Genomic DNA, 25803 nt, shown 5'->3' with positions numbered 1-25803 from the left:
AACTTTCATAGGCTAGAGTCCACTTCATCCAAGTTTGACAAAATAGAGCCAGAAGATCTAGGAAAATGCAGGAGATGGCAATGGTAGCATCTCATTTCTAGGCAAAGCACTAATAAACACAATATAAAATCAAGGAGGGAATGGTTAGGGGGGGCCTCCTGGAATTTGAAATTATTCACCATGTAGGCTATCTCTTCTCACACAATAATGCTCCTCCATGTCAGGATTGTTGATGATGATGTTATTTTAAAACTTTTTTTAAAAAGCCAGTGTGCATCCTTCTTCTCTAGCTCATTCAAGAAAAAAAGTATAGAATTTTTCAGTCAGAGTCAAACAGCCTTGACCTTATTATGCTCCAGCCTAGTAAACTGCACAATTTTGTTGACTTTTTTTGGACCAATTAGCAATCACCTAATTAACAAAAAGGTAAGCAGCTTTTCCCTTCACAGCAAACCTCCCCTCCATTATTTTGTAGCTATCAAGTTATCATTTCATTTCAAATCTGGGTTTGTATCACAAACAATTCTAGAGGTAAAGACAGAAGTCTGCAAACAGCTTACAGTGCTTCTAGCCGAATGAAAAGCCCCTGTGTTCAAAGGCAACATGCATATGTGATGAACAACAGAGGTTTGATACCACTGTCACCTCCTGTGCCTAGAATATGATGGAGCCCTGTCCATCTATCCACCACCCATTGTGGCTCAGCTCGGCAGCTCTTCTGTTCTTATTTAGCAAAGCCAGGGACTCACGTGCTTTATGAACAGTTCAGCCAGAAGATCAGGGTCCTCCAGACACTTCTCCAGCTGCTTGAGTAAATAACTGGGATCAGGGATAAGAGGGAACAGAAAGAGTGTGAGACCTGCAGGACAAGTTATCTTGCTTCCCAACCATCCCTCCTCTTCCACCAATTCCCAATGATGGTGGACCACTGCTGCTCCCCCTCATCTTGTCTGTTCCACACTGGCCACAAGCACCTGGGCAAGGTAATCCAAGAGGAGTCACTACCAGCCGTCAGCAAAAGGCATCTCTTGCCACATCCCGTTCTGGCCCCATTGTGAGATTTCCACAGCCAGTGCATGACCTGCACCCAGGAATGGGTGCTTACTTACTCTTTGTGCCAGTCATAGATCTGGTGGATGTTCCCAAAGATGATCTTGTCCTTGCCCTTCATGTCCTCTGGGATACCACGGGCACTCATGGTCGCCATATAGCCCTGCAGAAGTCAGAAGAGCAGGCTAGAGAAGGCTGCCTGCCTCCTCTTTAAGGCCAGGGAGGCAGAGCTAGGGTGGTGGCATGAAGGGGAATGTGTCTGGGCTACGTTAGTGCCCAGAAGAGTGCAGAAGATGGACAGGACCCTGGTGTGAAGCGCTGAGAAAGCAGCCACATTACCCTTGGCAATGGCTTTCCAACTGTGCTCAGGGGAACCCTGGCATTCTTCAGAAGCTGATCAGGGATTCCTCAAGGAGCACCACAGAAATGGCAGACAAGCTTCCCCAACAGACAGCTTGCCATTAACCAGATTTCCCACCTGACCTGAACAGCTGCAGAAGACCTTTGGTGCATCCAGTCCACAAGGAAGGGCGATGAAGCAGCATCCTGCACGGAGAGCCTAGCCTAGAACACACCCTCCCAACTCTTCTGCAACCCCATCAGGTGTTTGACCACAAAAAAGCTGAACACTTGAAAAACCACTGCCTTGCAGAAATGAAAAGAGGGTCATTGCATTAGATGCAATTAAATTCCAAATTGGCACACAAGATGTATTAAGGAAATCCAATTTAAAGTTGCTCAATTTGCATTATTTGTTCTGAACCCCAGTATCTCAGGTCCTTAGCAACATTACACTCCTGTGTGGATGAGCCCTACCCAAGGGCTCTTCCCTGAATTTTCAGCATCTTCCCCCTCTTTTTTTAAAAAAGTCTCCAGCCCTTTTATTTATGGAGATATAGGGGAAAGAGTGGAGGCAGAATTCTACCAATGTGGTGAGTAAAAAGCAAATCTGCTCCTGCCTTCCAGTATTTTGGCCAACTCTAGAAAGAAAAAAGTGCTGGGATGATTGACAAGCCAGGGAAGCAGTGCCGTCCTGTTACCTTTCCCCCATCTCCTTCTACTGACCAATGGGCAGCCAGTATTTCTTCACTTTTCAGTTAAAGCAGTAATTTTGCTCCAGTTGACCATGGTTGCATTTATTTCCTACGCTGGCGAGTTGGACTCTGATTTTCAAATTGAACAAATTGGTGAGCACAGGGCATTAATTTTTCTGTCTCGTGGACACTGTGGTTGGCACGTTGCATTTATTTTGGCAATTGAATTAGAATGAGCTTGCAACAAATTATTTTAATCTAAATCAATGGACTAGAGTGCAGTAGTTATTCTCCCCATTTTGCATTGACTGTCATTAGTTCCTCCCCCCCCCCCCTCGGTCTTAGCACCACTATGTTTTTGGTTACAGGCTGGGGGGGGGGGGGGAATCTTGAGTTTTTGCCTAATTTGAGATGGCTTAACCAGGACCTTAACTAGGTGGCAGAAATGGTTGAAATGGCTGGTGGCCTGATTTTGAGTAACAGGCCTGCTCAAAATGGAAAAATACGGTAAGGTTGACATAACAAGTCATATTAAAAATGTAACAATAAAGGCTCAAATAAAATATGTACCACGGATGAGCAAAAAAGCACAAACAAGCTCAACAGTAATCCAACACAGTCAAACAGCAGAGCCAAAGAGACTATAAAAGGCAAAACTATTTTCATTAAAGGAGGAACAGTTGCCCAGATGAAGGAGGAGCACAGATGAGCAAACCAAGACATAGATGTACAATGTGGCAAGAGACAAAAAGGAACTTCAAGCACAAACTGCTGAAGATATCATTACATTATTTCTTTAAAGGTGTCAGAAGCAGAAAACCAGAAAGAGGCAGGGGGACCTTTATATGGCAAGGAAGCAAAACAAGACCTTTTCGGAAGATGGAGAAATTGCAGAGAAACAGAAGGAATTGTTTGCTTCAGTCTTCAAAACATGCTGGAAGGGTTATCAAGGCTGAATCAGTCTGTCTTAGAACCAAGTGAAAACATTAAGAAGGAACAAGGTTTTCCAGCCAGGTGGCATTCATCCAATAGTTCTTAAAGAACAGATGAAGAACTGCTGAACTATTATATTAGCCTCCTTACAGAGAGGACTTGGAAGGCTGTCAATATCTTTCTAGTCTTTTAAAAAGGAACTAGGGAGGAAGGGAAGATGCAGGAAATGGCAGCCCTGTCCCAGGTACACTGCTGGAAAGCGTTATTAAGGCTAAAGGTAAAGGTAAAGGTACCCCTGACCGTTAAGTCCAGTTGTGGATGTCTCTAGGGATGTGACACTCATCTCGCTTTACTGGCCGAAGGAGCCGGCGTTTGTCGGCAGAAAGCTTCCAGGTCATGTGGCCAGCATGACTAAGCTGCTTCTGGCGAACCAGAGCAGTGCACGGAAACACTGTTATCCTTCCCGCCAGAGCAGTACCTATTTATCTACTTGCAATTTGACCAGTGGCATAGCGTGGGGGGTGCAGGGGGGGCCGGCCGCACTGGGCGCAACATTGGGGTGGGGGCACGCTCACACTCGCAGCTCTCTGCCCCTACCTGGCTCACTCAGGGTTAGGGGGCGCAAATTACTTGCCTTGCCCCGGGTGCTGACAACCCACGCTACGCCACTGACTTTGACGTGCTTTTGAACTGCTAGGTGGGCAGGAGCTGGGACCTAGCAACGGGATTCGACTAAGGCTAGAACAGTTAAATACAGAGGGTGTCTCCAACTTCCCCCTCCTTTTCCCTGCAGCCCCTTCAAAATCTGCTCCAGAGGGTTGGAGGGCCTTCCGAAGCAGATTTTGGAGGGATGTGGGAAGAGAAGAGGGGGTTCTGTTGCATTAGAGGAACCCTGTTCACACAACATTGTGAACCTAAGACCAATGCTTGCTAAGGAAGTCACCCCCCCCCCTTTTTAATTCTCAGAGCATTCACAGCCTCCTCCAGAACACTAGGCTCCTGCCCTTGAACCCCAGACCCCCAACTGATCATAAGCCTGGACTGAGGACAACCTCCCCCCTCCCATCCCACCCCAAAAGCACATTAAGGAGTCTCACACTCTTACTTGGAGAGGTTTCCCTGCTTCTCTCCTCATCCAGTTTTTAAAACGAATGAGTAAATAAAAATTTAGGAAATGAAGTATAAACCGGGCTTTTGCAAAGGGAAGTTTTGCCTTACCAATCTTGTGGAATTCTATGAAATCATCAGCAAACATCTCTCTCATTCTCTGTATATACAGGTAGGCCAGTGGAGATTTGTATCTTTGGCTTTTCAGAAAGAGACTGGGCAAATACTTTCACCAAAGGCTTTTAAGGATATTTAGCAGTCAAGATGGATGGACCCTTCTATGGGTTGGTAACTGATTAAAAGGCAATCACCAGGAATAGATGTAGGAACAGTTGTCACAATGGAGTGACGGAAACAGAGGAGCGCCCAAAAGATCCATATAAGAACCAGAGCTCCTGTCTTGTTCTAAACTTCTGTGGCACTGGGGGGTATAAAGAGTTAAGCAGCCTAGGTGGAAAATTGTTAAGGATAGTGAAATCCAAAGTAATTTTGGAAAGTTCTGAAAGAAACTCAGCAACAAACGAAAATGCAATTTAAGGAGCTGAAAAATTATGAAGAACCTAAAACCCATACAGAAATGAGGTCTAAATTGATTGAAGCCACCTAGGAAAGAGATCTTGAAGTCAGAACAGAAAGCTGACTAGTTTAGTTAGCCGAAGCAATGAAAGAGCTAGTTCAGTATTTGAATTCACAAGTGGGATGTGCAATGGGATGTTTAGGGTGCCAGCCGGCCAGGCCACTTCTAGGGATATTCCATTCCCGTTTCCCCATCAGTTTGCCATCTTACCCCAACTGTCAGCCAGTCAATATTCAATGCCCTAAGAGCATGTCCAGTCCTCATTCATCTTTTTTTTTTTTTTTTGACAACCCCCCTCTCTAAGTTTCTTCTCCCTGAATATTTTTGGAACTTCTTGCAAACCCTGCAGTTCTTCCAACCTGCTGATAGCTTCCTCTTGTGTGTTTAGCTACACATAATGAGTCAAACTTCTCTGTTTTATGATTCTTGGTGTCAGATTGTAAAGATTAGAACTTTTTTGTTTTTCTGTTTTTTCTGACACCAGGAATCATAAAACAGAGAAACCAATAGGATAGCACTTCAATCTCCCAGGACATTCTAGACAAGATCTCAAAGTAGCTGTCTTATTGCAAAAGAATTTTAGACATACACTTGAAAGAGAAGTTGCTGAATTACAACTCATTACCAAACTAAAAACTATGGAAAGACCTGGTCTGAGTAGAGATATGGGATTCATGTCCCATTATACATGCTAAAGCTAATTTTGGTCATCTATCCCTTTAAAAATCCCTTGCCCTTCCCTGTGGAACCAACTGCCATCATTAACAGTCATCAGCAGTTATAAGGTTGAAGAGACGTCTGCTTCAGAGTATCTGAAGAAGTGTGTATACACACGAAAGCTCATACCTAGAAAGCTTATACTTAGTTGGTCTTTAAGGTGCTACTGGAACATCTTTCAATAAAAATATTTTATCTTTCATCATTGTTAAATGACAGCAATTGCTTATTGACAGCAAGTTCAGCTCAAATAAGGGGGACTATTTATCCATGTAAAATCAAGTTATGGAAATAATTTCTACAATTTGTGACTAGAAATCATGGGACAAACTTGAGTGTGGATGAGCCCTTAGTTAGGTCCCCTTAGTATACACTGAAGAAAACTTAGTTAAATGCCACACTGATCTTCCCTTGTTTTTAAAACAAAAAAGGAAGAACAAGAAGCCTGAGACCCTTACTGGGGTCCAAATACTGATACTTTTTTCAGATTTAACCCTGCTTAACATTGTCTGTGGTCAATGTTGCTGCCAGGCAAAGGTCATTCGGGCAGAAGTGTGAAAAGCGGGGATATTTCTGCTCACAGAAGGCAGTGGTTTTGGATACCAGAAGGAACACTGTGTGGGCAGGGGTGGAAACACTCTTATTTCTTTCAGAAAGGGTGGGGCATAAAACTACTAAAATACCAGCATATGGAACAGACTGGTGGGATGTGGCAAGAGCCAGCAGCCTAGGGGCCTTGGGTACATGGGAAGCCCACTGTGGGCTCTTGGGACTGAGCCTGATCCTTATCCACCTTTCCTTCCTAGGTTCCTAGGACAACAACAGGGGGGTCGGATCAAGAAACACAGAGGTGAGCAGCAAGCAGTGTGCTCTCTCACTGGAAGACAAGCAGGTTCTTGCCCAAGGTCCCACAAAAATCTGGAGACGGCCCCGTTGGTGGACAGAGGGGAATCAGTGCCTAAAATGGAGTGGATGTTGGCACCTCCACAATCTGGCCCAGGTCCTCCACGTACATCTTCTCAGTCTCAATCAACTCCCTGAGAACAAACCTGCAGGGGAGAGGAAGTAGCAATGTCTAAGGGGAAGGAACCTCACTGTGTGACCCCCTTCCCCTCTATTTCCCCCTCCAATCTCCCTTTTCAATGCCACAGGCACGCTGCCAGCCTCCTCAACACAGGCCCATGCATGACCCACAGGAAGACCCCTGCCAGCAAGCTGCTCAACGTTACAGAGGCAGCAGGCATACCACCAGGACAACATTACGCAGCCATGGTTCCCCCATCATACTCAATACATTTGTAGGCATGAATATGCACTCAGCCAGGGGCCACTCCACAAAGATGGAATATGTGCAGTGAAAAAATGAGGCACACAGCTGCCTACCTTTTATGGGGCATGTGTTCAACATACCGTATTTTTTGCTCTATGAGACTCACTTTTTCCCTCCTAAAAAGTAAGGGGAAATGTGTGTGCGTCTTACGGAGTGAATGCAGGCTGCACAGCTATCCCAGAAGCCAGAACAGCAAGAGGAATCGCTGCTTTCACTGCACAGCGATTCCTCTTGCTGTTCTGGCTTCTGGGATTCAGAATATTTTTTTTCTTGTTTTCCTCCTCCAAAAACTAGGTGCGTCTTATGGTCTGGTGCATCTTATAGAGCGAAAAATACAGTACTTGGTGCCCAGGCCCTGAATCCGCTAAACTTGTGAAATAGTGCCTGTGTTTGTGGGTGGGTTTTGGTACCCACCAGGTCTGTGCATCTGCCCTCCCCAGCAGAGGCTGCTCCTCCCCCTGCCCTTCCCACTGCTGCCTGGAAGTCGGTGCACAAGAGAAATCACTTACATACTCTTTTCTAAGGCACTGAGCCTCTCCTCCTCTTCCTGTTCCTCAGAGGCTGGGGGTGGCATAGGAGGTTGTGAAGTGAGCTCGGGGTTTGGAGGGTCACCAAGGAGCAGAGAAGAGTCAGGGCCCTGCCATGAGAGAAAGGGGGGGGGGGAGAGAAGAGCCCATAACGTCTTACAACATTTCACATTGGGTGGATTAACTGGGGAAAGGGGCACTGGGGACCCAGGATGAGACGCAAAATATATTGTGTGGGCCAAGAAGGTGTAGCAGGATCTTCTGTTTCCCCTAAGCTCACTCACAACACATCAGGCTCTGAAAGACTAGGGGAAGGAAAGAATGTCCATCATAGATCCTGGAACACTTCTCCAATTTGGAGCAGATATCCTGCTTTTGGAAATAATTGACTGATTAAGTGCCTGAAATAGAGCTGAAAACTAATTTTGGAGGAAAACATTTCAAATAAACCGCAAATCAAATGACATTCACCTAAACTTATTCTCATTGGTTTTTTTTATTCAAAATGCCTATCATCTATAATCTATATCTATCTATCTATCTATCTATCTATCTATCTATCTATCTATCTATACAGTGGTACCTCGGGTTACATATGCTTCAGGTTACATACGCTTTAGGTTACAGACTCTGCTAACCCAGAAATATTACCTCGGGTTAAGAACTTTGCTTCAGGATGAGAACAAAAATCGTGCTCCAGCGGCGCGGCAGCAGTGGGAGGCCCCATTATCTAAAGTGGTGCTCCAGGTTAAGAACAGTTTCAGGTTAAGTACGGACCTCCGGAACGAATTAAGTACTTAACCCAAGGTACCACTGTATATCACATATCACAGCTATGTAGTCCTATATACTGCCTCTACATTGGAAAGAAACAAACCATTCAAATTCATTTACAGAACCATTAGGGAACCAAGCAATGTATCTTCATAATCCTCAGATCAATTCCAAAAATTTATAAACACATGCCATTTGTTTTCATATTTACTTGATATCATCCTCTTTTCCGAGTCATACTCAAAAAAGTCATTTTCATTAACTGCACCACATTCCACAGTTGTTTTTATTTCTAATCAGTTTCTGTTGGAACCTGCAGCATTTTCCATCTTGCTATTTTTGCTAACATTAAAACAATCTGGTGCTTTGATGGGCATGTTCTAGGATGGCCAGCTATGCGTTGCACAGACACAAGCCAGCCCCCCAAATGATTTGCGTCACAAAAAAGGGACACCAATTTGCATGAAATTGTTTGTGGAAATACAGTCCATCTCAGCATGGTGGGGAAGACATAAAGGGACTTGTGTGCCCCTCTCCACACTTCCTCTTGTTTGCGGCCGCCCAAACCACTCTTTAGCATTCAATCACAGCAAACAGCAATTTGGGATTTCTCTGGACTGGCATTTGCCTGGGAAAGAAGTGGGGCAAGAGCAAAATCGCTGGTTGTGTCTGCTGAAGTCTGCTGATAACATTTGATGGGCAACTTCAAGGCCTCTGCTTTCTCCCTTTTATGGTCTTTTGCCCTTAAATTAGACATGGACTGGGAAGCCCTCAGAAAGAGAACATGTTCAAATATAGGACTGTCCCCCCCACCTTCAAAATAGAGGACTGTTCTCTGTAAAGTAGGACACATAGCTACTGTAGGCCTCTCTGGGGTCCCATGGAGAAGAGGGGGGGTTGTTGCCCCCTCAACCTGGTGCAAGACAACGTTGCCTCTTACTTTGCTCCCATCAGTCCCCCTGCAGCTCACCTGGGTGCTTTTTCCTGAGCCATCCCCTTCTAGCTGGCTGGAGAGCAGGGAAAGGTCTGGGAGATGAGCAGTGCTATCCTGTAATGCAAGGGAAGAATGTTAGATAAGGGTGGCAGCCCAGCTCAGCCTTCTGGGGGCCACAGGGAATTCTCTCCCCCCTCCCGTCCCTGTCCAAATCATCAGTCATCCTATGAGAACTGCAGTACTAGAACCTGCCATCCAAATTCCCTGTTTGTACTGTTAGGGCAGAAGGCATGGAAGCCAACAGTCGGAAGTGCCAGAGCCAATGACAGGCAGGCTACGTAATTCTCATTTTCTCCCCATTCTTCTCTCTTGCTCAGTTGTGCAGGAACCAATACTGAGACCGGGGGCTTATCCATGCTTCCTCAGGTCCTGCTGTTTGGGGGGCGGGGTGTCACTCAGACCTGTTCCTAGAAAGTGTGGGTCAAGCGGAAAACCCCTTGGACCTGCTCTAGGCAAGGGGCAAACGGGAGTGTGGCACTTTCTTTTGTGCCACACTATCCAGGCACAGGTCTCTACTTCAAAGATCCATTTCTGAGCAGCATTTTTTTTTTTTTTTTTACCCTGCGCTTTCCCGGAGAAAACCCACATTTTACCGCTGAATCAGAGCAAACTATGTTTGTTGTTTGCTCTGATTCAGTGGTAAAACATGGGTTTTCCCAGGGAAAGGACCAGGACGACGAGAACAACAAAAACTGCTTGGATGTGGAGCTTTGAAGCTCAGACGTAGAAGCCTTGCAGAAAAGGAAGTCTGGATGAGCCCTAAGGAGGAGGAAGCTAACAGCCAGTGCCACTCTTTGGAATAAGTAAAAAGGCAGACAAGAGCTAAGAGCAAAGTGGTGCAGCAGTGCCGCCCCCGCTCTGCTGGACCAGCCACTACTTCAAGCATTTGCCAGTCCGTACTACTTACAGATCAAACTAGTGCTCCCTCTGTTAGCACCTTTCCACAAATGTGTATAGCAAAATTCGAACAGTCCCTCGCCTTCTGAAGGCCAGTGCACAAGGATCCTAATTGTGCAGCTGTCCATGGAGGTGCAGGTCAATTCTGTGTCCAGGGCAGCTGTTTACCAGCTCCATCTGATACGCAGGCTGAGACCCTATCTGCCCGTGGACTGTCTCGCCAGAGTGATGCATGCTCTAGTTATCTCTTGCTAGGACTACTGCAATGCACTCTATGTGGGGCTACCTTTGAAGGTGACCCAGAAACTACAACTAATCCAGAAAGCGGCAGCTAGACTGGTGACTGGGAGCAGCCGCCGAGACCACATAACACCGGTCTTGAAAAACCTACATTGGCTCCCAGTAAGTTTCCGAGCACAATTCTAAGTATTGGTGCTGACCTTTAAAGCCCTAAAGGGTCTCGGTCCAGTATACCTGAAGAAGCGTCTCCACCCCCATCGTTTTGCCCAGACACTGAGGTCCAGCGCCGAGGGCCTTCTGGTGGTTCCCTTGCTGAGAGAAGCCAAGTTTCAGGGAACCAAGCAGAGGACCTTCTCGGTAGTGGCACCCGCCCTGTGGAACACCCTCCCACCCGATGACAAAGAGAAAAACAACTACCAGACTTTTAAAAGACATCTGAAGGCAGCCATGTTCAGGGAAGCTTTTAATGTTTGAAAGACTACTGTATTTTAATATTTTGTTGGAAGCCATTCAGAGTGTCTGGCGGGGTATAAATATATTATTATTATTATTATTATTATTATTATTATTATTATTATTCAGTGTTTTCCTTTGCCTATATACAGGGGTAGAGAAATCTGCAGGGGACAGCTGGTGAGTGGGCAAGGCATGTTTTCCCCTACCCACCAACTAACCCCTGTAAATGCCCCTCCCTGACCATTTTAATTTTTTCCCCACTGTGTTTGACAGCTTGAAGTAAGCCCTACAGAGGGGCAAAATGTCCTGGCAGAGGCATGGGAGGGGTTAAACCCTCCCCTCAGGTAGTTTGACCCTAATGCAGCAAGAATAAAGCAATATTAGCCTTTAAGAGTAATCAGGACTGTTTATTCTGCCTCCTCCAGTATTCTTTAAAAATCCAAAATTTCCCACTGGGATACTTAAATCCTTCAATCAGAATTATGTAAATCAAGTGCAACTGCTTAATTATGCACCATCTATTCTCTTTCCATTATTTGGGATTTTAAGTATCTCAATGGTGTTTGGTTTTAAAGCAAAAAGGCACAATGGGGGTGAGTACAAGGAAATGGAACAGGCACCAGTCATGTAAATTTAAGACAATTTTTGTCAAAAATGGAAAAAATAGGGTGTTTCGGGTTTGCATTTATATCCTCACTTTGCTCAAAGAGAGTCCAATAACTATCAGGTAAAACAATGAAATAAAAACACAACACCTTAAAAATCCCCCCCCCCCAAAGAAAACCCCAACAGAAGCAGAGATTTCTAAATGTCACCCAAAGGAACCTGATAAAAACAACCAGCTTCCAACAAAATTAAAACCCTTAACAAAAAGGGTTATAAATGGATTTTACACTGGGAGGGGGAGACAAAATAGGGTGTCCAGGCAGGCTTCCCTTAGGAATTTCCAAAGCTTGGGTGCAGCTACCAGAAAGGCCCTCACCTTGCTTCCAACCAGATATTTCAGGGACTGTTGGGATCTCCTTAAACTGGTAGACTTGTATTAGAAAAGGCAATCCTTTGGATTAATTTATTGTTTTGGATGAGGATATCACTGGAAAGCACTTTCAGATGGGCCCAGAAACATTTTTTGTTTTTTCCCCATCTGGTGTCAGGAAAGAAATCAGGCTGTGGCTGTGACAAACACAAAACCTTTATATTTGAAGCACGTTCTTTCCCTCAAAACTGTAGGTTGTTCAGGGTTGCTGGGAATGGCCACTCTGCAAAAGGCCAACTACACTGCCCAGAATTCTTTGGGGGAAAGATACAGTATGTCAGAGGACACCCACATCCTCTATCACAGCACAGAGATGAGCAACTTACAAAATGGGGGAGAGGAAGAGAGATTGGTTTTCAGCCCACAAACAGCAAAGGGTCTTATAGCCACTATTGGACCTTTGGCTCCCCCTCCTTTCCCCCCTACAACTCTGTCTACAGCAGGGCTAATCAACGTGTTGCCATCCAGATGTTGTGCACTACAACTCCCATTATCTGGGGGGGCACCAAGTTGACAACCCCTGATTTGCAGTGCCAGAGCTAAGTGCCAACAAAGCTTTACAGGACAGACCTTCACATTCCCCAGCCTGGTTCCATATTAAAATGAAATTCAGCGACCTCTCTGCAGGAGAGGGGTGAAGAGAACCGGTACGGATTGAAATTGCAGAGGAGAATTAGTAACCAGGGGAGATTCATGCAGGGGAAAGTACTATAGCTCTGGTGCTTCAGTAGTTACCTGCTAGGATGAGAAAGGAGAAACCCACACCTTCTCCTTCACACACACACACACACATACATAATATATTAGAGGTTTATTTTTCCAAACTTCTTGAGCACATAAAGAAAAGCCGCAATGAAGCAAGAATGATGGATGGCGCAGAGATTTGTCATTTTACATATTCCTTGGGACAATTCAGTGATGGGTGTCATCAATGAGTTCTGCTCGTGTTCAGGATTTCACCAATGACCACATTTGGCTTTGCAATTTTCCTCCCCCCGCTCCCTTGGGCAGATTATGGAGAGGGGTTGTTGGTGGTCTTCTCTTACATCACATGGCTTGGCTTACTTGTCCAACTGATATCATAGAATTGTAGAGCTGGAAGGCAGCACAAAGGTCATCTGGCCCAGCCCCCTGCAATGCAGGAAACCTGCCCACAACCCTGGGTGGGCTTGAACCACAAACCTTCTGGTTAATGGCCAGAGACACTGACCCACTGCACCACAGAGAGGTGCTCTGTTTGCTTTGCAACAGCCTCTGCCAACCCAGCACACCCTCCAGATGTTTTTGCCTGCCACTCCCATCAGACAGCATGGCTAGTTTGGTGGAAGCTGATGGACACTGCTCTATGGGCATACCTGCGTAGGATGTTAGCCCCCCTGCTTCTGGCATGTTTCTGTCTCAGTTGCCTAAACTCATCTGCAGGGTGCTTGTGGCTAGCTAGTCCAGAAGGGAAAACAAGACAGCTGACAGCTTCTAGCTCATGGCAAGACAGGCATTTCTCTGTTCTCACCGTGCCTACCGACTCCTGCGGCGGGACAGCAAAGGGCCCCTCTGCTTGCCCCAGAAGGCCCAAGTCGATGCTCTTGCGATCTTCCTGGCGCCCGTGCCGCCGAGCCCGGCCCTCTTGTTTCCTGAGTGGGCGTTCGCCCCGAGGTAGCCCGCCGGCACTTAGCTTGCGCACGGGGTTGGTCAGCCATTTCTTGAGGGTACTGACCGAGTGGCGGGAGGCGGGGGAGCTGGGAGCCGAGCTGCTGGATGCCTGCGGCTGGATGGAAGCCACGGAGGCAGAGATGCTGCCATCGCTGCCTGCGATGGAGTAAGGATCTGCAGGGAGAGGACAGGCACAACCAGTGAGTACATGGACTGATTTTGTGACGTTCTCAAAGCACACACAAATCTGGAGGCGCAGAGGCCGTGCTTGCTTCCTAAAGGGGAAAGAGGCTGGTCTCGAGGCTTCCCGGAGGAAGGCGCACCCTTTGCTCTGGAAACCCTTCCTCCCAATTTAAGAAAAGGTCACTCAAATGCATGCACAAGGCAGGGGAACGGAACACTTTGCAGCCCTCACAGGCATCCTCTCAAGGGCAACGTGCAAGAGGCAGAACCTGGGTAGAGGAATGGATGCAACTCTTAACTTTGCACAGTAAGCTACACTCTCCATACCCATCTCCCTCCAACCAGGCAAGCCTGGTTGTCATTACAGTTCAATGGCACATTCTGTCAGGGGTTTGGCGGAGGAGGAATGGTGGAGGTGGCCTCCCCATCCTGACCCTTCCATGGAGGAGGAGGAAGACAAGATAGACTGGGGTTTGAGGGAGGTCACAGCTCAGAAGCAGATGAGGGGGAAACCATGTGAGAGCCAGAACAACACCTGGCTGACATATCATTGAAAACACTCCATCTCCCAGAACCCGGTGAGCCTTGAAAGCAGGAGAGCAAAGAGCTCAAAGACAGAGGGCAGGTAGCAGCACCTGTAGGGGAGGTGATGATGACGATGAATGAGGACACCTCATTCACTTGGGACAATGGCATTAACCAAGAGGCTGAGTTCTATAGCCTCTCTCTGTAAAGACTGAAATAAAAAAGGACTGTAAGAAACTTTTTCTTGTCTTATACAGTACTATCCTTGGCAACCAGTCGGGAGCCGCTGACAGCATCCTGACAATTCTGGATATGCAAAAGCCACTGAAGGGGGTCCATAGGAGGACACGGGGCAAGTGTGGCCTGGGGGGAGTCCTGAGAGCCGCATTAGAGAGGTTTGGGGGGCCCCATTGACCTGAACTGCTCCACCTGAAATCAAAGGCGTTAGAAGGAGCAGGCCATAGCTCAGTGATGACATTATTTGCAGGCAGAAACTCCCAGATGCAGGCCCCTGGTATTTCTAAATCAAGGCACTGATCAGACTCATATAATTTGCTTCAGCAAATTATTATTTATTAAATATGCACACTGCCCTTCATCCACAGATCTCAGAGCAGTTCACAACAAATAAATACAATATAAAAGCACAAATACATGATAAAAACTAGAACAAAATCAAGCAAACAGTCCAATACACACACACACCCAAGATTGCTGTACTGTGTGCCTCTCCAGATCGTAGCCCTGGTCTGTGAGACCTGCTCTGCGTTTTCAAATAGCTGCTGGAGCTTACAGCCTCTGCCCTATCAGTGTGAGCATTCAAAGTGAGTACAGAAGTGAACAGAATTACATCACTTTTGATGGTTCCCACCCTCCACCCCGCTAAAATGAATTTCTCTACTTTGTAGAACAGAGACCTATTGGAATGCACATGGGAAATAGGTGGGTGGTTTCTGCTTCTCTCAATTCACCACTATTCACAGGGCAAAACCCCACATGGCTCCTTCAGCAGCTAAGCTTAGCTCCTTCAGAGCCATTAACACAATAGACATCACCTTGCGCTCCCCTTGTTGCAACTGAACATCGCTAAACTTTGCTAAGCTCCACACCTGCACTGTTATGTGTATAAGAACCTTTTGGGTTCTTATACACATGATGCCAGATCAGACCACGAGGTCAGCTCTGCATCCATCTCCTTTGCAAACTCAGTTGGAACAACATCAACACAGTTTGGAAGTGGTCAAAAGCATATATTAGTGTCACTCCAGCGCTGTTAGAAAATGGTAATGCCCAATTTCAACATTTAGAATGAAAAGCTGGAAATTGCAGGGTTATGTTCACTTGAAAGCTGTGATAAACATAGCAAATGCTCTTAAAAATTTGGTGAGAGGAAAGCAGTTGTATTAGAAAATGGCAGTGTAAGCTGGAGAAACACAACACAGGCATACAGATCTATGACAGCAGATTCAAGCAGCTCACATCTCAAGATACCTACTTACTGTTTAACATCATGCAGACACTTTGCTCTTCCTCCAAAGAGGTTATACCTACTTCACATATGCATGTGCCCCACTTGGCATTTCTCTACACTTCATTATTATATGCTTGAGGTACAATTTAGTAATTATTTGGCAGTTGCCGCTTCAAGGAGCTACTTGTGAATGGGACCGTCACAGATACACTATCCACAGATGAAACTTTCATTTCACAATATCATCTCACAATGCAAGGCTTTTATACAGAATCAGTTCCCATATTCAGGTACCAGTCATCAGATTTAAGAAAAATGAGTGTTGCGCGCACACACACACACACAACCCAGGCACTGATGACTGGCAGCTTAATCCATTTATTACACTTTGATCCCATCCTGCCACCAGGAGTGCATATACTTCTGTATACACTTCTCTTCTTTCCATCTTAGCCTCACAACAACCCTGTTGAGGTAGGTCAGGCTGAGAGAGGAGATCACCCAGTGGGCTGCACGGCCAAGGAAAGATCTGAACTCGGGTATCCCTGGTCCTACTCAGAGACTCTCTCACTTAACCGTACCGAATTTGTGAATGAACTTCCATGAATGCTGCCAGTAATGTTCTGATGGGTCTGAGATTGCCTGTTTGCACATGCAAATCAACAACTTGATGTTGCAGTCATGAAATGAGCAACAGGAAGATGCAAACTAAACCTCTTATCATATGTAATAGTGGCTCAGATGTGGGTCCAAGTCAGTGTCCCATCTAACTAACCTAAGAGGAACAGATCTGCTTAACTTCAACAGCAGAAGTTTGCCTTTAGCCTATTTTCTGTATGGTCTTGTGAAGTGGCCCCACGTGCCTAGAAAGATGGGCATGGATGCATGCAGGTGGGCAAGTGCAGAAAGATGTCTGCGTAAGCAAAGCAGGCAGCAAGCACGGGTGAGGAAAGGGCAGCCATGCTCCCCCAGAGGAACTCTGCAGGAACAGCCTAGCAAGCGCCCAGCAGGAGGCAATAATGAAATGCAGCGGGATGACAACTCCTCCTGAAATAACTACTGCATCAGGAACCCAAGATGTGTCAAGCCACAGGCACCTGACCCGACCTTGGAAACTGACATGACAGTGTGAGGGATGTCGCTATGGCAACTGGCCAGCAGTACATATGTCTATGACATTGCCAGGACCAATTGCTAGGCTTAAAAATAACCAATTAGCACCTGCAAAGTGCAGCAAACAATGCCTTCTCTGCAGCCTGCTACCTCATTCTCCCAAAGTCTTAGGCCAACTTCCCACACAGGTGGCAAACCTGCATCTGGGCTAAAGTGCTTCAGACTGCAGATGAGAGGTCATATGGATTGAATACTCCTCCACATAAAAAATTCCCACCGCACAGAAAGCTACTCTCCATCACCAACACCACTCCAACACTCTAAATTTCTATGTGGAGATAGTTTAAAAAAAGAAAAATCTATGTGGAGAGAATTATTTTGTCTGCAGGAGCATTCAGTCACCCAAGACTCCCCCCATCTACAACCTGAAGCAGGTCAGCCCAGAAACAGACCAAGCACCTGAGGAGGGATGAGACTCTAGACCTCCGCCCAGCCTCATCCTGCTTGTTTATTGCAAGCACACAATCTCTAGTTCCAGGCTCTTTAAGAAAATATCAAAAAGACTAGCTAACACAAGACCCAAGCATGCCGGCAGTCTAAATGACATCTGGAAAGAGTATGTGTAGCCACTCTCTGTACTCTCAACTAGAGCACTAGAGGTTTAACTACTTCTTTCTCAAAATTGGATCTGTCACAGCTAAACTTAATTCACAGCTCATGTTGGAGTGTAGCACATGCAGTATTTTGGAGGAGGTACAAACAAACAAACAAACAATTCTTCCCATCTGACTGGGTTGCCCCGGTGACGTTGGGCAGCTCCCAACAAAAAATAGTAAAAACACAATAGAAAACAAAGCCCCCAAACAAAGGGTCAAACTACACGTTACACATGGGCCCAGTTTGCACATAGTACCCAGTCAACCCATGGCTTAGTTCTGTAGCCTCCCAGTGAGATTGATGCCTCTGGTACTCTTGCTGCTATGAGTGAAGCCATGATTTAGTGTGTTGTCTGAATTGGGGCTCGTGGTTTTTCTCTTCAAGACAAACCGTGAGCAGTAAGCCATAGAACAAACCTTCGTTCAGGGAAGTTTTAAATGTTTGGTGTCCTATTGTGTTTTAATTTGTTGGAAACTGCCTAGAGTGGCTGCGGTAACCCAGTCAGATGGGCAGGCAGGCAAGCAAGCAAACAGTTACAGCTTGTGGGACAAACTGTGAGCTGGGGACTGAAAACCACACCAAGCCAAACCATGGCTTAGGTCACAGCAGCACTGCAACAGAAAGACTGGAGGAAGAGTAAATTAGCTGCCATCTCCTCTCTGAGTATCTGCACACTATTGCACTCATAGTTACAGGTAGGTGTTGGTCTGCTGTAGTCGAAACAAAATAAAAAAAATTCCTTCCAGTAAATGTGCATGCACATGAAAGCTCATACCAATAACAAACTTAGTTGGTCTCTAAGGTGCTACTGGAAGGATTTTTATTTTTTTTTATTGCACTCATAGTACACCATAATGCAGCTCAGCATTACATAAGAACCAGGTCAAAAGTTGCGCTGCACAGCTATGCCTATGCTTTTTCTTTATTTCTTTTTAATTACCGGGGTAGATTAGGCAGTGTGGGACCACAGGATGTGGGAAGACCAGCCCTAACATTAGGCAGACAGAGCTGACCATCTCAGGTAGAAGATGCTTCAGGCATTGGTGTCAGCCACCTGAGAGAACTTTTTCGTCGGAGGCCAGAGCTGTGTCTGCTGCTCTCAGGTGCAGTGGAGGACACTATCCCTAAGATTCCTGTGTGAGTCCAGCCCACAACTGTAAGAGAGCTTTGTCTACAGCTAGCACCTTGAGACACCCAGTGACCTTGGGGCAAATGTAATTCAGGCTTGCAGAACTTCAGGAGCTCATCAAGCCAAAGGCAGTCCTCCAGACTAAGCAGCATCAGCCCAAGATATTTTGGTGCCTGAGGCAGAAAGTCCAAATGGCACTCTGCACTGTGATAAAAATAAATAATACACTAAATCATCAACAACATTAGCTGCTTTTTCACCAATAAATAGCTCCCCACCTCAGGCTTACCCTGTCTAATGCCAGCACTAACCTTGACCAGGCCTAGCATTATAAAAAAAAGAACAAGTTGCCACATATTTGGGCACAATATGTTACTAGTGTGTGTAAAGGGGGTGCTGAGCTCAACAAGTCACAACTGTTTGTACAAGTTGTCTGTAAAGGCACCAGCTCCTGCAATCTGATTCTTGCTGGGCTCTCTAAAAAAAATGGCTAGGAGCATCACACACTCTGAAATATAGCAAACAAGGGGTAAATGGCGACGTTTAGACAAGATTTGTGCCACAAGAGAAGGCCGCCCTTAGCTGCGTGCTAACCAAGCTAATGTCCCTCTGCTGCTTTCCCTCCCCACCTCCACCCCCTAGTTCCATGGGCGCCGATGGGGCAACAGCCTAATATTGGCGGAGGAGGAATGTGCACGGCACGTTCCTTGGCAAGGCCTGCGTAGCTCTGGCTGCGCCATCCACCATCTGTTTTTCAGGAGTTGAATGTGCTGGTGGGTGGAGCCACGTGGGGGGGAAGGACAGCCTCAGAACTCAAAGGCTTTTTTATTATTATTTTAAAAACACATTTTCTCCCTCTATTCAGCACCAATTTTTCAGGGATTTCTAAAGACAACAGTTCCCTCAGGCGGTACAACCACCCAGCGGGGAAATTTTTCCACATTCTATTTTCAGTCAGTATCAAAAACTGCACCCAGGGAGGGTTCTGAGATGGGCTTAATCTGAGCCCAGAGCTGACTATGGCAGGGCTCCAGAGCCCATTTTTCAGCATCAGGCTCAGCCCCTAGAACATGGGAAATAATGGAACAGAAAAACTTGTAAGCATGTGGAAAGGGTCTTTCTGTCTCTCCTTTTGCCTGCTCCATAACAAACCAAGACCATAACTGGGATTGGACAGCAGGGCCTTCTTACTTATTGGGTGTGGTTTCCAAGCAGGACTGAGTGTCTGTCTTATGGGACAAAATAACTTATGGACTTGAGAACTCCTCCATGAATCTTTGACAAATTGATTGGTGGCTGAAGCTGTCCATGGATACTAGCCACAATGGCTGTGTACTAGACTAGTATCGGAGGCAGTGTGCTGGAGAACAACATCAGGAGAGGGCTTTGGGCTCATGCCCTGCTCGGTTCTGGGTTTCCCAAAGGTGTCTGGATGCCACTGTGGGAACAGGATGGAGGACCCATTAAATCCATTTGCCACATTTTACAGAGAGAAGTTCCTTTGCCTCTAGACAAATTTGTGGAAGAGAAAGCTATCAGTGGCTACTAGCCAGTGTTGGAGGCAGTATGCTCAGTTGGTACAGCACAAGACGCTTAATCTCAGGGTTGTGGGTTTGAGCCCTATGTTGGGCAAAAAAAAATTCCTGCATTGCAGGAGGTTAGACTACATGACTCATGTGCTTCCTTCCAACTCTACAATTTTGTGATTCTATACAGCCTCCGAGTACTCATGTTGCTAGGAATCACAAGTGGGAAGAGTGGTGATGTGTTCAGATTCTGCTTGTGGGCTTCCTACAGCTATCTGGTTGGCCACTGCGAGAACAGAGTGTGGACAAGATGGGCCTTTGGTCTGCTCTGACATGGCTCTGACATTAGCTTCATGAGCCTCAGCCATTCAAATATGTGCTTTCACCACCTTATCAAAGCATCTCCAAGGGGGGAACTGCCTGACCCGCAAAGGTTTAAGGCACCATAACTTAGAATCATAGAATAATAGAATCATAGAGTTGGAAGAGACCACAAGGGCCATCGAGTCCAACCCCCTGCCAAGCAGGAAACACCATCAGAGCACTCCGGACATATGGTTGCAAAGCCTCTGCTTAAAGACCTCCAAAGAAGGAGACTCCACCACACCCCTTGGCAGCAAATTCCACTGTCGAACAGCTCTTACTGTCAGGAAGTTCTTCCTAATGTTTAGGTGGAATCTTCTTTCTTGTAGTTTGGATCCATTGCTCCGTGTCCACTTCCCTGAAGCAGCAGAAAACAACCTTTCTCCCTCCTCTATGTGACATCCTTTTATATATTTGAACATGGCTATCATGTCACCCCTTAACCTCCTCTTCTCCATGCTAAACATGCCCAGCTCCCTTAGCCGTTCCTCATAAGGCATTGTTTCCAGGCCTTTGACCATTTTGGTTGCCCTCCTCTGGACACGTTCCAGTTTGTCAGTATCTGAAGAAGTGTGCATGCACACGAAAGCTCATACCAAGAACTGACTTAGTTGGTCTTTAAGGTGCTACTGGAAGGATTTGTTTTGTTTTGTTTTGACTATGGCAGACCAACACGGCTACCTATCTGTAACCAGTTTGTCAGTGTCCTTCTTGAACTGTGGTGCCCAGAACTGGACACAATACTCAATACAAGGTAGTATTACAGGGAAGACAGGAGTGCCTGGCATGCTCTGGTCCATGGGGTCACAAAGAGTCGGACACAACTAAACAACTAAACAACAACAACAGTACTACAGGGTTTCTAATGGAGATGGGAGATTCCAAGGGGAAATGCACCCCCTTTCCACAGGACACTTTCCTCCATTCCAGCTTGTAAGATACAAGAGTAAACCAAGAACACTAGGTGAATGGTGACAAGAGATTCTATCGCTACTTTCAGGACAAATGTTAAGGCACTTCCATTTTGTTCCAGGGGATTATAATACAATGGTACCTCAGTTTTCGAACGTAATCCGTTCCGAAAGACAGCTTGAGTTCTGAAACGTTCAAAAACTGAAATCTCAGTATGGAAGCCTCAAAATGGAAAACTTAATATGGAAAGCTCAATACAGAAGCCGCATTTCTGGTTCAACTTCCAATGCACGTTCAGAAACCAAAGCATTTACTTCCGGGTTTACGGCGTTCAAAAACCGAAATGTTCGTCAACGGAGACGTTCGAAAACCGAGGTACCACTGTATTCAAGAATAAGAGGCATTAATCTAATATGAGGGACATCTGGCAACATGAATGTAGCTATCCAGCTCTTAGATCATCAATCCCAGACTGCTGAAAACATTATGATTAAGATATGAGATTTTTATCTTAAAATTCTTAAAAACCCAAAATGTCAACTTTATGCCTCTGGGAAACCTCAGCATTAATGGCAGGCAGACTCGTATTTTCTAAACCATATCCCCTCCGAAGTATGCAGGTTTGCAGTTTAATGCAGGGCCCAATTCACTGGGAGGTTCTGCTGTTGGAAGTTCACGGAAATGCATAGGCATGCAGAAGGGGTGCCATGTGGATTGCGTCCTTTCCCCCCAGTAATGAAATCAAGAATAATTATTTTATCTCAAGCTCTCACTGTATGCTCCATCCTCCTCCTTCCTACAACCTCTTGAAAGCGTTCGCCAAGGGTGCATACTCAAGAAGACATTGTGCAGACTGGTATATTCTTAAAGCTCTTTAATCTCCTTGCCACCATAAGGTCTTTCTACTCAGATCATGAAAGAAATGTATTTCATTCTAAAGACTGGAGTAACAGTGTCCAGATCCAGTACTATACAATGGAGAAGGGGTGCGGGTGTGTGTGTGGCCAGTCTTGCTGAAAGGCTTCTGCTGCCAGGGTAGCAGGGAAATTGCCTGCAGAGTTCCCACCCCCTTCTTTTATTTCTGTTACTGAACATGGAAAAGAGATGTGTGCACCCAATATCAAAAAGGAAGGGGGAGGCATGGGTGTAGCCAGGGTTTATGTTAAGTATTTTTTGACTGATTTACTTGATGGGGGGGGCAGCTGTGCCCCACCCCTCCTTGGCTATGCCCATGGGGGGGGGGAGGGATTCACAAGATCAGTGTGGAGAATTGCTACTGGTGTAGGGGGAGAAGGCTTGTTAGTTTTGCAAAGCTTTTCCTCCCTGTATCTTAAGATACTCTGACTGAACAGCTACAGTGAGAGATCCTCAGTCTCCAAGGCTGCAGCCCTATACACACCTACTTGAGAGGAAGTCCCGAAAAAAAATGGGGGGGGGGAGGGCATCATTTTACATAAAATTTGCACATGGTTCTTTCTATGTACAGGTGCAAATTTTGCAATAATTGCTAAAATTTCAATAGAGTTCAGAACATCTCACCATAGTGAGGAAGACACCAGGTGATCTGTTCAGTTTCTGAGTCTGCTGACCAGGTGATGCTGTTGATGGGCAACTTCAGGGCCCCTGCTCTCCCTTGTTATGGTTCTATCTGTAAAACAGACTTGGTCGGGCAGCCCTCAAACAGAAGACACCTTTAAAGAGAGGTCTTCAAAATAGAGGACTGGCTTTGATAAAGTAGGACACATGGCCACTCTAAGTCCAATGAAACTCAATGGGTCTTACTTCTTAGTAAACATGTAGAGAATTGCACTGTAAAAACAGTAAACAAACAAATAAATATCAATTATAAAAACAGCATGAGCTGAAGTGGTAAAGGCCAACCCTACCTCATATATGTTAACACTCACCATTATCTTGTCCCGAGGGAAGAAAAAGCAGATACAGCTTATTTGAGGCAAGCAGTCCTTTGCCTTTTTGGTTTTAATGTATGTATACATTTTTAGTTGATGCTCATCACTGTAAATAATTTTATTTTCTGACGATAAGAGCGGTTCGACAGGGGAACAGATTCCCTCGGAAGGCAGTGGGTTTTTAGCAGAGCCTGGGTGTCCATCTGTCATGGATGCTTCCACTGAGATTCCTGCATTGCAGGGGGTTGGACTAGATCAGTGTTTTCCAACCTTGTGCCTCCAGCTGTTTTTGAACTACAACTCCCATCATCCCTGACTAGCAAGACCAATGGCAAGGGATGATGGGAATTGTAGTCCAAAAACAGCTGGAGGCACAAGGTTGGGAAACACTGGACTAGATGACCCTCAAGATCCCTCCCAACTCTACAGTACTATGATTCTATGTACGATTCTTTGAGAGGTCAGCCTGAAATGTCAATATATAAACAGCATATATAAATAAGACAGAATGAGGCAACTTGCCTCAGGCAGAAGACTTTAAGCTATCAATAAAAGAAAAGCAAATTGTCCATTGTCCATTGTTTTGTTTTTTTACCACAGGGTGGGGAATAATTTGGATTGTCTGCCTCAGGCACGTGGCCCATTTCTGAGAGGAGAAGTGATGAATGATCATGGGCAACAGTCAATCTAGTTGCATGCCAGAAACTCCTGTTCCTATCCAAGTAACCCCTTAAGAAATCTGATGGATCTCTGTCCTTCCCAGAGAACCCGGGGTGGCTCATGAAGTAAATAAAAATACAAAGAATCATTAATTGTTTTTACAATCTTCATCAAATTTCAATTAAAACTGAACTGCAGCAATGCTGGACTAGCCCTCATGATCCCTTCCAATTATATGATTCTGTGTGAACCTCCAAGACAAGGCCTCACCCCAAACTAGGCTCCAAAGGCAATATGGCCAGAAAAAAATCGTTTATACCCCAGAAGTGAAAAGAAACTCAGGTAAGCAGATTCTTCCCCACCCCCTATAGACTCTTATATCATATTGGATGGGGCAAAGGGGGTGTGAGGAGAGAAGGCACAACCCAGCACTGATGGATGGCAAGGTCACACACTAGAGCCAGGATAGCAGGAGGATACTAAACGGGAACTCTAAGTCTGAAGATTCACTCCAGGGAAAACAGTGGAGAGATTAACATAAGGTCCCTCCCACAGCCGGCAAGACCATGCCATCACTTTCCTCATTAGATATGTTTACTTTAATGAGGTGGAGGGAATATCTTGCATTATTACAGTGAAAAACAAGACAAGCGGGTTAGATATTTGCAGGGACAACCTAAGAATTAGGCCCCAGAAAGAGACCCACTTACAGAACTTACAGAGTGTTGGTGTTTCTGGACAGGAACTTAAAATTATAAACAGATGTTGGAAACATGTAGCTGGCAATTGATTTATTAAAAATCTGCTGGAATTTCCACAGAAAGGCCAAATCCATATTAAATTAGAGGGCAGGAGATTACAGGCTGGCATTTGATGTTGTTTGTATTGTGTGGATGCTACCAAAAAAGACCCCAACTTCACCATCACCACGCTGCATGCATGAGCAGCACTGACCCTGCAACAAAGACCCATCTGGAAGCCCCTGAGTCAGACCTTTGGCCTGTCTAGTCCGGTATGTCTTTCAGACGCAGATTCTTCTCCAAGCTCTTGGGCAGAGGAGGACATTTCCAAGTTCTGCTGCCTGAAATTCTCTTAAAATGAAGATGCCATGATGTTTAAACAGCATATTCTCCATGGGCTCACCCACATTTATCTTTTGCCTCACATTGGGCCCTCCTGGTCTGTGTCAAAGTGCTTTTTTCTTTGCTCTTTAATGCTGAACTGGGATGCGGGTCAAAACACAAAAAAAAATTCCTTCCAGTAGCACCTTAAAGACCAACTAAGTCAGTTCTTGGTATGAGCTTTCGTGTGCATGCACACTTCTTCAGATACACAGTGTATCTGAAGAAGTGTGCATGCACACGAAAGCTCATACCAAGAACTGACTTAGTTGGTCTTTAAGGTGCTACTGGAAGGAATTTTTTTTGTTTTGACTATGGCAGACCAACACGGCTACCTATCTGTAACTGGGATGCGGGTAACGCTGAACCGGGACGCAGGTGGTGCTGTGGTCTAAACCACTGAGCCTCTTGGGCTTCCCGATCAGAAGGTCAGTGGTTCGAATCCCTGCGATGACAGGGTAAGCTCCCATTGCTCGGTCCCAGCTCCCGCCAACCTAGCAGTTCAAAAGTACGCCAAAAAGTGCAAGTAAATAAATAGGTACTGCTCTTGTGGGAAGGTAAACGGTGTTTCCATGCGCTGCTCTGGTTTTGGTGTTCCGTTGTGCTAGAAGCGACTTAGTCATGCTGGCCAAAAACTAACTGCAGACAAACGCTGGTTTTCTCGGCCTGTAAAGTGAGATGAGCGCCGCAACCCCAGAGTCGTCTGCGACTGGACTTAACCGTCAGGGGTCCTTTTCCTTTACCGCTGAATTTGAACAAATGGCCGTTCAGGTTTTACCGCAGAATTGTTTTGTGGCAAAATGGAGGGGGGGGTCTAGGGCTCAGACACTAAGCTTTAAAGTGTGGATCTGTGCCTAGAAACATGACACAAAAGGAAGTCTGGGTGAGCCGTTACACTGAGCTATGCTCAT

The 25803-nt window shown here is 45.8% G+C and overlaps 1 protein-coding gene across 13 annotated transcripts in view; it reads right to left on the bottom strand.

Moving 5' to 3' along the window:
- The window catches only part of ARHGEF25 (Rho guanine nucleotide exchange factor 25), a 73131-nt gene that overhangs the window by 18212 nt on the left and 29116 nt on the right, over positions 1 to 25803 (bottom strand). For 11 of the 13 annotated variants that reach the window (XM_083729397.1, XM_083729392.1, XM_083729387.1 and 8 more), the window contains 6 exons: positions 13183 to 13496; positions 9020 to 9097; positions 7258 to 7385; positions 6401 to 6467; positions 1110 to 1213; positions 750 to 819 (listed from right to left, as the gene is read on the bottom strand). In XM_083729397.1, the coding sequence (XP_083585523.1) occupies positions 750 to 819; positions 1110 to 1213; positions 6401 to 6467; positions 7258 to 7385; positions 9020 to 9097; positions 13183 to 13496 (761 nt within the window). The remainder of the gene's footprint in view (positions 1 to 749; positions 820 to 1109; positions 1214 to 6400; positions 6468 to 7257; positions 7386 to 9019; positions 9098 to 13182; positions 13497 to 25803) is intronic. The other 2 variants (XM_083729393.1, XM_083729391.1) reach the window with 1 other exon arrangement.

This window comes from Podarcis gaigeae, assembly GCF_964106915.1.
Source record: "Podarcis gaigeae genome assembly, chromosome: 2".
Classification (NCBI taxonomy): Eukaryota; Metazoa; Chordata; class Lepidosauria; order Squamata; family Lacertidae; genus Podarcis; species Podarcis gaigeae.
The sequence above is the reverse complement of the archived record's forward strand: the minus strand, read 5'-3'. Positions and strand labels throughout refer to the sequence as shown.